Source organism: Lasioglossum baleicum, unplaced genomic scaffold (genome assembly GCF_051020765.1).
Source record: "Lasioglossum baleicum unplaced genomic scaffold, iyLasBale1 scaffold1380, whole genome shotgun sequence".
Taxonomy (NCBI): domain Eukaryota; kingdom Metazoa; phylum Arthropoda; class Insecta; order Hymenoptera; family Halictidae; genus Lasioglossum; species Lasioglossum baleicum.
Genome location: NW_027470439.1, coordinates 1 through 14507, shown reverse-complemented (window position 1 = coordinate 14507; position 14507 = coordinate 1). Strand labels below are relative to the sequence as shown.

The window sequence follows — 14507 nt, the reverse complement described above, 5'->3', positions numbered from 1 at the left end:
ATAATATAAAAGCAGCGAAACGGGAAGGGAGATAAAAATTAAAAATGTTACATGTAGAATTATTAATCGATCATTGAGGCAATAAAAAACAGAAGCTTCGCTAAAAAGTAGCATACGTAAAAAGTCAAAGAAAGAATCACAGACAAATCATGGGAGAAATTATCAAGTGACAAAAATGAGGACGTCGAATGCAAAATTTTTAATTAACGCATCAACAGACAGTATTGACCATTGAATTCGCGATATTTGTTTTGTTCTAACCGTTTTTTTTAAATTTGTACAACGATAGAGAACGTAAACTAAATAGATTATCAATTAAATAAAGAAGATTGCAGGATAAGGAGTCCCGGGAAAATGGCGAATCAGAAAATCGGAATCTTTCCATTTGCCGCATTATCCGTTTGCCGAATTTCCGTGCAAGCTTGTGAAAATAGTAACCGATAGAAATTCGTTCTTATCTGTGCACGAACGGTGCGATAAATTGCAGACGTCGCGGCGCGGCTGGACGCCTCGTACGAGCGAAAAATTTGAACGAGCGGAGGGGCTCTGGTGGCTCGCATCCGGCGAAATTCGCGAATAATCGGCGCGTTTCGCACACGTGCCAGGCGGTAACGCGTGTCCGCGCGTATGTGGCACCGTGTCTGCATTATCCCCGCCATAAGAGGTAAACGCCATGGCATCCGTTGGCACGATCTCGTGCAACGGCCGAGAATCTGAAACAGTTGCGAGTGCGACGCGCTTACGTGCGCTGCTCCAGCTGGAAAGCGCGGGAAAACCAGACCAGTCTGCAATTCTGTGAGAGACCGAAACACCTTGCGATACTTCGTCTCCCGTTGTTATCCTCGAAACCGACATTCGAGATTTCATCTTCGAGTTCGCGACGTTTACACCGTCTCCATTTTTTTCGTTTCGCGGAACATCGGAGTTGCTTCGCGGTTCTCCTAGTTGGATCTAGCGAGATTTTCTCATCGATTCATGCCCGTTCCTTTCGTCTTCGGGCCGTTTTGCTTTCGTTTTCGCTTTCGATTCGAAAACGAAACTCGCGATCTCTCTCGAAATTTCGCGCCGGGACGCGTTGGAGAACGCGAGGAGAGAAACTCGACTTTCGAACCCGTCGGTTCCCGCGGAGAAACTACCGGACGAGTGGACGAGGAAAACAACGGGAAAGTGGTAAACAAGGAAATTACGTACGCGATTAATCGCGTGGCGCTCGCGTAAACTTGTCGGGACGAAAAAGAATAACGAGCAGGCGACGCGTTCATCTTCCCTCGATTCGAATAACGGTCTGAACTTTCACTTCTTTCGCGTCGTGTAACGGTTCCCTTTGCCAACGTTTCATCTACGAAAAAAAAAGAGAAGGAAATGAAATAATATTCGTCGCCTCTTCCGATTTCGTCGAAATTTCCGCGGACGGATCGAACACGCGACAAGAACGCGTTCGCGAGGGAAATTCGGTGATTCACGAAAGTGGGAAGAGTATAATTTACGCTTAATTTATGTCACTGAGCCAGATACGCGTTATTTGTACAGTACTCGCAATTATCGTTGCGTCTGTCGAGATATCTGCTGTTAGGTGTTTTGTCACGACGCGATTATAATATTATTCTCGGCCATGATAAGGACCGAGATCGTTCCGTTCGATAAGGTAAAGTAATTGATGAGACTCGAAAGGAAGAAAAAAAAAGATGAGTAAGAGGAAACGAGGTTTCCAACGAAACGATCATCCCGCGTATTTTCTTTAATCTCCGGCGAAAATTCAGTTCCGAGCGTTACGACAGGCGCGATGATTCAGAGATTACGACTCGGTTTAATCGCTAAAAATCTGCCAGACGATTATGTAATGGCTCATCGATGGCCTAACCAGACCAGCGTCGTTTTTCTCATCGCGTTCCATCCGTTTCCCGTCGCCGACGTTATCTCGGTTTTTTCCTCAAGTCTGACGCCGTCGGCGAGAATCGCGGGAATCCTCGCTTCTCCTCGCTCTTCTACGCGCGTTCCTCGTATCCAGTGATAAAAAAGAAAATGGAAAAACTGACCTCGCGAGAGAACACGAAGAAATACTTTTAAATCAGTCGTTCCGCCGTTTTTTCCCGTGGAAATCGTTAATAAGTCAGTCAAGCGACTCGAACGATTCGTCTTGAGAAGCGACACATTTCGCGTGAAGAAAGATAATCTCGACGTGTCTTTCCTTTCCTTTTTTTTTTTATTCAGAAGCGGCTGTAATGACGTATTAGCGACGGTTAATTCTCAAAGACGGCGAAAGCTCGATAATTCCTTAAAATTCCATCGAAACCGGAAACAACGATCGCGTCACCGTCCCAATCTCCGGAACCTTTCCGTCAACGTGACGCAAATTCATCGGCATCCTCTTCACCCCTCCACATCGCTTCTCCTCTCCATACACTCGAACAGTCGTAAAACGAAAAAAGCGGGAGAAAAAAAATAAAGAGAGAAAGATAAAAAAGAAATAGCGCAAAACGAGTTGACTAACTGTGACATCGATTGTCGGTCGTAGGGACGAGGAATGGTGGGATTCCGCGAACGGAAGGGCGGTGTGAATGCCGGAGGAAAGTGAGAGGAAACGAAGAAACGATGGCAGAAAACAGAACTTTGCTCTTCAACGGCCGTGAGTCATCGTCGCGTGGTCACTTCCAGCGACTTCATTCATCCTGGTTACGGAACGAAAAAACGCGTCGCCGTTCGTGATTCCAAGCCGATTACCAAACAAAGGGACGAAATTAGAAGGGAAGGAGGTGGAACGAGAGAGGACAAGCGGCGAGAGGCGAATTCGTTCGAGTTCCAAGGAGAATTCGAAAGAGAAAGAGAGAGCGAGGGATCGGTGAGCGAAGATAAAAAAAAAAAATAAAAGAAAGGGACTGAGAGAAAGAGGGAGATAGAGAAAAAAAAGGGAAAGAAAGGCAAACGAGTAGGAGGATGAGTTTGATATTCTCAATGGAGGTTCATTCGTACACGTGAAGCGAGCAAATCGAGTGGCATGGAAGAGCCACAGAAGCTCTTTCGCCTGCCAGGTACCATCGAGGAGGAAGAAGAGAAGGATACCGAGGTACAGAGCCACCAACCACTCCCGGAGAACCCTAACACAGCCGACTCACCCTTACTGGGACAGAGGAACACGGGAACCTTGTCCAGTCTGCCTAGGTACGTCACCCTGGTCAGGGTCAGCACCCAGAGCAGCAGCATCGGTGGTGTCGGTCGGCAAGATTCTACCAGGTGAGTCTTACTCTTTCATTCCATTTATCTGAACCAACTTATCTTACGATAAACACGGGTTATTAAAATCAAGGATAATCGTTGGGAGATAATTCAAAAGAAATTCCAAGACACTGGTCGCTAGAAGCTTCCAGGGGGCCTTGGATCTTTGGTCAAAGACGATTTCATTTTCACTCAGCCATGTAAAACCGGAAATGTCTACTTTGCATGCAAAGGAGCTAACGTATCGGTGGCAGAAAAGCAAGCATAATCGCGGGACTTATTACCGAACAAAACACCGGCGGTTGGCGAATCACGTGGCCGGTTCCTAAGGCAGGGTATCACCGTGAGATCGCTCTCAGCTCAGCGTCGTTACGTTTTGTTTGACCAACTCATTCTCGTCGTCTTCTGGCGCCAGATTCTGTGTACCCTACTTTAAATAGCCGGACAAAAATACCGGGAAAATATCGATCACTCGGATGGTTAAACGTTTCGTCGCGTGATCCTCTGATAATTCGAGAAAAGTAGGTAACCCGATCTCCTAATTCATCGACGAGTTTGGCGAAGATGCAGAGGCCGGGTAATTCGGACGAAAGTTACTCCTCGTCTTTCGCGAGCTATCTGTGCGAGTTTTTCCTACGATCAGCGATCAGTCAGCGACAATTGCAGTTACAATTGCAGCAACAGGAACGGTAGATCATTAAAGGTATCCCCGCGATTATTATACCGCGTTATTTGCGGTGTTATATTTGCTAGCCGCCTATCATCGAGCAGATACAATTTATCGAGCCAGAGCTCTATTAACGTAAACGGGATGCAATATATTTCTCGTGGCATTGCGAGGCTGACTAACGACGTCCGTACCCGCTGAGTTTACACCGCACTGTTTACCCTCCTGCCACTAATTCACCTATCTGGAAGACGTCGTAGCCATTTATCAGGAAGCTGGAAACGCGTTACACACGGGAGTATTGCAAAAATTCGCGAAGAAAAGACGTCTGGCCTTGATGGTTAATTTACTCGTGTTCGTGTCTCGATTCGCGTGGAATGTTAATGAAAAATGGCTCGAAATTATACGCTGCCAGACGTAGAAAACGGCAGGACGTCGATAAATTTTAGCGAGTTACGCTGAAGATTAGGCGTGTCTAGAGAAAGAATTCCATATTGCATCGCGTATGGTTATATATTCGTATCCCCGGAGAATTTCTTTCCATCGTTTCGCTGGAATTTTCATTTTTTCGCCGTTCTTTCCATAGAACGCAGATTCTGTGCCAAGATCACGTCAGAGAAAATCTACCGGTCGAATGGCGTTTTCTTTCGCTAATTAGAATAATGATAAGACGTACCGGTTGGTATTAGAACCCGGTATCTGGTTATTATTGAGCTTGAGAAATTGCTTGCTACGCTATTAATTCAGCGACGATAGAGAATGTTAACGAGCACACCGGTCCACCTTCTGTTACTCGAAAGGTCACCGGTGGCGAATTAATCTGTGATCGCGGAACCAGAGATAATCGCGGAAACTCGTAACGATTTCTCGCAGTGTATCGGATTTCCCGTTTCCTGAACGAAAGACGACCCAGGCCGTGGATCTTCGCGATATTCGCCAACATTCTGCCGTCTCACCGAATGTTACGTCTCTTTGAAACTTCATAGCCACGAAGAATCGAATGAAATTTCAACTAATTCCATATTTTCGCGAACGTTCTGCCGCTTTGCGAAATTCTGCGACTCTTGGAAATCTAATAATCGTAAAGAACGCAATTAAATTCAAATTAATTCGCGATTTCCCCGAAGATTCTGCTACTTTACGGAATGCTTCGAGTCTTAAAATTTTAATAACCGCGAAGAATCGAATTGAAGTTAAACGAATTCGCGATTTCAAAAGATTCAAGTATACCGTGCAATATTTACTCCGTGTACGATATCGTTGCGTCGAAGACTTTGAGGATTATTATTTTATTCGTATGCGTCTCTATTAATCCTACTAAAAGATAATAAGCAGGTGCGGAGAGGCGAGTATTACCTAAGGCGAGAGAATACGTGTATTGGACTGACACAAACTAGTAATCCAATTATTACCTGCTCGACTAATCTGCTGTATTTATCTCCGGGGATTAAACGTGCAACGGATACGCTGTGGTCGAGCCAGTCAACGTGTATTAGCTTCGGAATACTTGAATTCTACGCTGTTGGGAAAGTTCACTGGAAATAAATCAACATATACGAGTTTAAAGAATTAAAGTTATAAAAAGTTTCTACTCTTCTTTACCTTGAAATTTATTCTTCTCTCTGCAAATTAGAAATTCACTTTAAAAGCCTCGGTTCCGATGTTAAAATAGGTCAACGAGGATTCTCTAAATATTTGACAAATTTACTTTACATCTCGCCGATAAGAAACTAGGTTAAAAAATCACCATATCTGTGTCACGACGGATCACCTAGAATTCTTCGGATTTTGAAAAAAAAATAGTTCCTATTCCCTTGACCTCAAAATTCCCTCTATTTGCCATCGATTAAAAGCACCGTCGAAAAAGCTGCGGTTCCAGTGTCGAGAGAAATTCTTGAAACGTTCAACCTCGGCATAGGCATTGTTCCTAAAAGTCGTCAATTTCATCGACACAGATACACGTCGTTGTTCGACCGGTCTCGTTAGCCTAATTAAGGGCCTCTCGAAAAGCAATTCACTTTCGTCGCGAAACTGGCGCACGAACGTTTTTCAGAGTCAACAGATGCTCGAACAAGGGTGGAGGATTTTCGAAAAATCCCGCAGAATCGAGAGAGCCTGCTCGAAAATAGGAAAATCTTCGTGCGGCCGAAGCTCGTGGCTCATCCGATCTCGTTAGTTTAATTAAAAGCTCGTTATCGAAGCCGACGACGGGCACGGTTGGACAGCTCGCAATGAGAGCTCGGCCCACAGTGTGCTTACTCCCGATGTTATTAATGCGCCGTTTTTAATCCGCGTGTCGAGAACACCGTGAAAAGTGAGTGGCTGGGACCGGAAGTGGCCAGCTGGTGATGTCGAATTGGGAAAGGAAGAACGTCTGTATCGGAAGAAGGACGAGACTCGTGGCTTCTCGATCGGGCAAACGTCGCGACAAACGAGACAGCTGGTTGGTTTTGTTCAAAGAGGTAGAATACGTGTTATTATTCTCATTAAGCGATTCCGATACCGGAGAATCGTTATTTTCGCGACGTGTCTTCGTCGAGCAGCCTTGTCTCGGAGATAAGGCGAATAATTTTCGAAAAATTTCTAGATCCTGTCTATTCGTGGAACTTGTTTCTTATTTTTCTCGGTTTATAAAGTTGTATGTTGATGAATAGTCGGGACTGTCTCGCGCTACGTTGTGTACGATTAATCAACTACGATGGTGCCGACTGTCGGATAAAACGAGATTTTCCTTGTGATCGGTAGAACCTGTTCGGAGACTCGATTTGCATGTAATTAATCGTCTCTGGGATGTTCTAGGAGCTTAACAAATATTTTTCACCGTTCGTTTAGGTCCGCGCAGCGAGGTTTTTGTCGAAATTTCCGCGCGAACGCGTGTCTGTTAATTGGAACGGGGAGAACGGGTGACAGGGGAATTTTTATTTCCTGCAAGACAGAAAGGACGTATACGCGATATTTTTAGGTCAGCTATGTACGATCGGTAAGGATATTTCGCTGGTACGGTCGTAGAAACGCACGTGAGACCGTGCTTTCGAGCTGTCGTTCTCTAGAATTAGTACCGTTCTCAATTGACGCCTACAAACGATACGACCTCTCCTGCTATGGGATAGCGCCATTATAATGCGCACCGAATAAATTACTAACAGCTAATGCGATTCAACGTTATCGGTGTTGATCGAGCCCTTCCGGCTCGAATTTCTTTCCTCGACAAGCGCCAAACGTTTTCCTGGAAGCTCCAATTTACATACGAACTAATCCATTGAACGACAAAAGAGACGATAATTTAATTACGAATATAACATTCGTCACTGATACCAAAGAAGATAGCATCAGAAATCGGATAAGAATTCCACTCGAATTCCACTTGAACTTCGCCTTTACAACGTTTCAAAATATCTTTCCGAGTATACATAGGACACGGTCGCGGAACAAGGTTTTCCAAGCTGATAAATCAGCGACAGAGACTTCTCAAAGAGATAAGTCGATCAGATTTCAAGATAAATCTGAGTCCCATTTAATACCGTTGGCAAACACACAAAGCTGTACAGTTTCGAGAAAGCAAATCCGCGATAATGTATGCAAATTCGCGACACACGTTGATTCCATATCACGGGACATAAACTTCACTCGTAAGTCTCTGGTTTCTGCGCCACCTCTTCCTATCACTCTCGCTGAAACATTCCGCTGGACTTTAATTAACTCGAAACGTTGCGTTAGAAAGGAATCTTTGGTAACTTCTGACCTCCGGCACTCGTCCGCGAGTCTTCGGTTTTCGCGCAAACATCGATTACACGAAATCGACGATTGCCGATATTCGGCGTTCGATGGCTGACGGAAATGTTGTCATTACCACGCAGAGGATCCTGTTTCGTCGCGCAGCGATACGCGCGCGTTTACGTGCGATCAGCGATTTCGCAGAGGTTCACCAAGACCGATGCAGATAAGGAGATGGCTGCCCGTTGATAAGACATGCCCCCGGACTTTCAGTCAGTCAAACGAAGTCAGTGGAACATCGCAAATCTCGTTTGTGCGTGCTGATACCTCGACGCGCAATGACACGGTCCTCGAAAACGTTATCGGTGAACAGAGTGCACCGTGCTATAAATGGCAAGCAGATAATGCTAATTGAGAGAGAGACGTCGTGAACAGTGTATCGCGCGAACGTTGTTTTCCGAGATTTCTCGCTGCCTCGACGGCAGCTCAATATCTGACTGTGCTTTTGCGCGGCAAGGAGAGATAGCTCGGTATCTAACGTCACTTTTGCGAATCGCCAACCGATGTTTGGAGGTTATAAGAAGGTGCTCGGGCGTGCACGAGGTTCCAGTTCCAAGACTGAGTTCCAGGGCTGTGATTCGAGTAGTCTTTGGGATCGGTTGCTGGACAACCGAGTCTCTGATAACCACGGAAGTTAAGATTCTTCTGTATTTTCTGCGGTGAACAGTGGCGATTGACACGAAGAAGATTCGAGCGAATGAAACGAATGATCAAAATTCGAAATCGATGAAAAGTCTCGATACCGTGGATCAAGGAAAACAAGGGGAATCTAGCTGTCAGGGGAAACATTCCGCGTGACGTAATCAGACCATTTTCTCGCAAATGAAAAGAGCAAACGTTATTGTTAGTAGCTGATAAGTGGAGACCGCTGGCCAGGTATTGGCTCGTATAAGACGTCCTACATCATTGCTCGAACATCAGTAGATCCTCCACCATCAAACACGACACCTATCCACCCAAGCAACACGGTTAGTCGGGTTTTACGTCGGTTTCCGCCGGAACCGTCAATCTTCCGTCGTCTCGACGACAAAATGGAGTAAAATGAGACTGGAACTGGAAAGAAATTCTCGAATAAATCTCGCGAACGGCCGATCTCCGAGGCTTAGAGGTGGCTTAAGAAAAGTCTGGCTCGATAGAACCGCGACTGGATAATGCGAGAGGAAAATTGATGGATGGATCTGTCGATTTTTACCAAACGAGCAACCAAAATCGAAGACAAAAGTGATTCGTAGTGGCTACGCTCGGCTGTGTTCACTGTTGCCGAGGACGGATAGAAAAAAGAAGTCGACCAAGCGAGAGATAAAGTCTTTACAGCCTATGATTACCGGACTAAGTAGCTGAAACACGTCGATGAGTGAAAGGCTCAACTATAATTAATGGACAAGAAGTAATTGCGTTTCCCCGATAAATTTCCACGTTTCGCGGTTACAACGAGCCGAGAATTAATCCTTCGACTATTATCATCATCCAACGTAAGAGATAAGAAGATTCATAAGAGCGTCGAATCTCTGGGGAACCGTGCAAAACGAGAAAGAAACTAGCAATTTCTGTTGCTCGCCTCTATCGGCTCGCGGTTCGTTGGAAACGCACTGACAAGAAAAATAGGAATTCCTCCTCGTATCGATAAGTCGCGCAATTGTTATCTACGATCGCGCGGGGAATCTTAAGATCGTGGCACATAGAGAGATGTTTGCTCGTTCGGGGAAAAAATCCTTCGAGCACTGATCCTTCCTGCACGATAAGGAACGAGAAATCGCGGTCGCATTGAAGCGCATCGTTTAATATCTCTCGCTGACACCGTTACCGACGGCTGCTCGCGATAAACCGAAGACGAGCCGACTAAAAATTCTACGAAGAAGCCGAAAGCCTGACGAGTTTCGAATAAAACATGAAGAAGATCGCGCAAAGTCATCCTTGAACCCGAGACTATCCTTCGATAAGCGAGTCGCGCGAGTGTGTCAAAAGGAGAAGCGAAGTTGCAGGCAAAAATGAACGGAGACGTTCCGAAAGATCCAATTTCGAGCGTGAAGTCATCCTCGCCTGACAGGGACGAGAAGCAAAATCTGTTGCCAGTTTTGACCCAGAACATGCCTGTCATAGTCAAAGTGCCCAAGAGCCCGAACACGTCTTTCAGAAGCAGGTAAAACGTCACTCGGCTGCGAATTTCTGTATCAAGCCTAGAATTCTCCAGCTACGCAGTTGTTTCCTCGTTAATAAGTGGATACACGGGATTAGCTATTCATTAACGTCTCGAGAATTAATAACATCGTTCTCTTACGGATCCAATTCCGCCTCTGCTCCGTTATTTACGATTGACAGGTTGATTCGACCAGAGATTGCGTCTCATCTGGTCACCCTTGCCGCTTAATTATTCGACTGAACAATAACGACGAAACAATCGCGAAAACATCGAATAAATTCGCAGATATTCTCGGTCCTCGCGAACAAAGTTCTCCCGTGTCGTAGGTGTTAATTCAGCGGCAGCTTGTTTGTCGGATTTTTCGACAGAGGAGTGCGAACAGCCTTCGAGATCATCCTCAAGGTCCACTACAGATAATCGGGGTATAGCGATTATTCATGGTAAAAAACTATCGCTTCTCAGTCTAGCCTAGGATTATAGAAATCGTTTTTATGGTCAACTGTCCTTATCATCGGTTCCTGATAACAACAGGACTTAGATCGTCCGATATCTCGACGAAATACTCGAGGTCGCGTAATATCGCGTTCGCTATGATCTAATACCGTGACACTGAGTGGTGAGACGTGAACGAAATCTCCTACGAGTAGACTCGGAATCGAAGATTTGATAGTGAATTCGAGTATTTCCGCGCGAAACAACGATCGATCCTCGAGGTTGATCGACGATGAGACGAACGACATCCCAGGGTTCACCGTGTGTCAGCGAATCACCGATTGATTTACGCGTGGCAATAAATAAATTGGTAGATAACAGTTGCTCGGTTATCGTACGGAGTCAAAATGGCGACTTCCTTTTGGCCATATGAAAGGGTGGCGAGCACGAAGGTCTCAGACGGATCATCGAACTGCTCGCGACGATATTCCAGCAGCTGTGTGCCGCCTTTCCACCGATTTCCGTGTGGTTTTCGTGCGTTTCCAGATCGGTGAACGGTGAAATCGCCCAGCAGGTCCGCAGACTTCGCGCCGCGAATCGTGCAAGCATCGCAGTTCGTTCGAGTTATCGCTGACTGATTAAGAAGCACGTTGGATCCGCTCTTCAACGTGTTTCGAGTAGATTGGCAGGAGCACTAGAAGCAAGTGGCAACAGTGTTGGACGATAAAATAACGACTCGAGCCCCTCGGAATCGTTAGAATCATTTTCGCTGGCGAAAACGTCGACAGTGGCTACGGAGAACACGGACGTTCGCTAACGGAGCGGAAATCGTCGTGGAAATTTCGGAGTGAGTTCTATAGATGTGTCGCGATCGCGATCAAACGTGCGTCGTCCGCTTGTGGAGAGATAATTGGTGAATTTCGAGGCGATCGAATCTTTGTCATGGAAAGGTTCAAGAACGATGACGTAAAATGCGAAGAGATCCATCGTGAGTATTCCTCTCGACGCGTTAAAAAGGAAAAACGAAGATTCGAGCGTTTCACGCGAACTCGTCCCGTCGACCATACAGAGTACGCTAGAGATGAACTCGGAGATAAAATTTTCCATCCACCGTCATCTCGACGCTTACAGGCGTTCATCCGCTTAACGTAGTAAAAACGCGAGTCTGACAATGTGTCCCAGTGAATGTGTGCAACGAGTAGAATACATCTGGCAAAATGCGTCGTAAAAATCGCGATTCGCGAATCGTTGGGAAGCGCGGCGAGGAAATCTTGGTTAGGATTTATCATAACGAGTCCGATTCGTGGGGAATAAGGAGAACCAACGGTCAGGTGGCGATAGATTGACACGGGAGGAACAATGCGATCTACGAAATTTGTTATTCAAATCCGAGTTCTCCGCGGAGAATATGTTACGACGCGTGTACAAAAGTGTACGAGGCCTTGGTGACAATTTCGTAGCGCATCTCACGTCTCCGACTTGTGTTCCAAGATATAATTTATTCCCTCCGTTGTTACGCGAGTTAAAAATATTGCATCGCTCGTACTATCGCGTGGAAACGTGATTAAACCGCTTGAGATTCTATGCAAATGTATGGATTTTACGTTGTCCGTGGCCGAATAGCGTGGAAGACGATGTCATTGTTAAGCAATCAGCACGAAAACGTAATCGTCGTTTCCTCGCGAAAATTCCAAATCGACGATCGCGATTGCGCCAAGTGTTTACCGCAAAAAATCGAGCAAAATCAATGAACGATCGACTGCTCGAGATTAGTCGTAATATCTGTCGGGTTCCATCGAAATACCAGACTGTTATTCCTAAGTACGACAACAGGTTAGTCGTAATGCGCAAGATCAAATTTCTTAATCAAAAACGTGTCCATCCTCATAAAGAGTACAATCACCTTAACAAATGGCCACCGTCACGATCGTTTATCGTGTCAAATGACCGCTGTAATAATTCATTAAAAGCAACGACCGCCGAAAGGAACGACTGTTGGCGAGAAAAATCTAAAAGACCTCGAGACATGCGAGGCGAATTCCTAAAATTTAGTCTATCCGTGAGATAATTATTCTCTCTGAAAGGGGTATTGTAATTTGCAGGAGCCGGTACAGAGCATGGCCTACGCGAAAGCTACGTCGGCGAGCCGTGTTGAAGAACGGCGACTGCAACGTCCTCCAGTCCCGGATCTCCAGACGTTCCCTACGTTTCCTTCGTGACATCTTCACGGACCCTGGTGGACACGCAATGGCGCTGGATGTTGCTCTGCTTCAGCCTGAGCTTCGTGCTCTCCTGGCTGGGTTTCGCGGTGATCTGGTGGCTGATCGCCTTCAGCCACGGTGACTTCGAAGAACATCACCTGCCGCCGTATCAGATCGAGAACAATTGGACGCCCTGCATCAACAACATCTTCTCCTTCACCAGTTGCTTCCTCTTCAGTATCGAGACGCAGCACACGATCGGTTATGGCAGCCGTGGGACCACCGAGGAGTGTCCCGAGGCGATCTTCGTCATGTGCATCCAGAGCATCGTCGGTGTGATGATCCAGGCGTTCATGGTGGGCATAGTGTTCGCCAAGATGAGCAGGCCCAAACAGAGAACTCAAACGTTGCTCTTCTCGAGGAACGCCGTGATCTGTCAGAGAGACGGCGAGCTCTGTTTGATGTTTAGGGTCGGTGATATGAGGAAAAGCCACATTATCGGAGCTGCGATACGAGCGCAGTTGATAAGGTCCAGAACTACCAAGGAAGGCGAAGTGTTGTCGCAGAATCAACAGGAATTGGCCGTGGGTACCGACGGTCAGAACGGGAACCTCTTTTTCATCTGGCCGACTACCATCGTTCACAAGATCAACGCGGAGTCTCCGTTTTACAATATGTCTGCGGAGGATATGCTGACTGAGAGGTTCGAGATCGTGGCCATCCTCGAGGGTACCATAGAATCTACCGGGCAAACTACTCAGGCTAGATCCAGCTACCTGCCGCAGGAAATTCTCTGGGGCCATAGGTTCGAGCCGATGGTCATGTACTCGAAGGAGAGACAGGGTTACGAAGTGGACTATTCCTTGTTCAACAGCACCGCGCAGGTGGGAACACCTCTGTGCTCGGGCAGGGAACTCGCTGAGTTTTACAAGGTGCAGGAAGAACTTCGTCATGGGAACGGTAAGTGTCTTGGGATTATCGAAACGGTGAATGGATTGTTGGCATTGAATAGAACCTAGTTTCCATGTTAGTCTACCGAGATGCGTCTGATGGAACTAAACGATAGAAGAAACGGTTGAACTCGGATCCAGGGGTGAATCGGTCGATCGGTTTATCGTTGGTGTTTGCTCTAAATCCTGCGTAAAATCGAGAACCTTTCCGTTCCATCTGGGTCAGAATCGTTTCGGACCTATGTCGAGGCAAACTGCTCACCCCTGTTTTCGGATTGCCACGAGCTCGACACCGTATTCGTGTCGCGGAGCTCGAATTGTCCAACTTTTACTAGAGCGGAATGTCCGGTGTAATTAAAAATTTCCGTCATGCGTCTAGTAGTGCGGCATCAGGCAATAACACGTTACAAAACAACGACTAACGATACAACAAGGCCGACCACGTGCGCTAATTGGGATGCACACGCGAATCAAACTAATCGATATCATCCACCCGCCTGCCTCATGCTCGCTTGATCGTGCTCTCCGCTTAGCCTCGTGCGCTTCCAACGCTTCGTTTCGCTTTGCATGTGTTTCACGACTCTGTGAACGGGTTTCGTTCATGTCTCTCTGACCCTGTTGGTGCTGGTATATACCGTAGATGGAAGCCTGCGGAAAATTCCTAGCGAGCCGAAATCCGCGCCTGTGATCTTGAGCACCAACCAACCGGATGCCCCGGAGTTCCTTGCCTCTCAAGGACACTCTTCCCACGGATCACCGAAACTTCACATTGACATTCCATGGATCGACGAGAGCTCGGCAGTCTAAACGATTCTACCGACACGAAACGTGCCCCTGTTTCGAGCGATCGAATAGGAAAATAGAACCAGGAGGAAGCAAACAGGGGAAGAAACAGAGGAAACCGAGACAGATTCTCGTGATCTTAGGCATAACCGTAGAGAAGATGATCTAATTTAAGTGAAACCAAATAGAATAGACTAAGGAAAACGTGAACCGGCTATGAAGAGTCAAGGAATTTTCTACGAATTTTCCGGGGCTGATAGGTTTCAGACGTTCGGTGGGAGATGCTGATCTGTCCGTCTCGCGCTTGTGTCTGTCTTTCGTGTTGTCCTAATTCCGTCGTGTCCTGC

The 14507-nt window shown here is 46.5% G+C and overlaps 1 protein-coding gene across 1 annotated transcript; it reads left to right on the top strand.

Annotated features, from left to right (window-relative positions):
• The first annotated feature begins 2592 nt into the window (after positions 1-2592).
• Positions 2593-13446, top strand: LOC143220648 (G protein-activated inward rectifier potassium channel 3-like). Its single transcript, XM_076446263.1, is given in 6 exon segments — positions 2593-2626; positions 2979-3231; positions 10773-10796; positions 11152-11214; positions 12329-12455; positions 12457-13446. Coding segments are annotated over 6 exon segments (1491 nt in total).
• The last annotated feature ends 1061 nt before the right edge of the window (positions 13447-14507 follow it).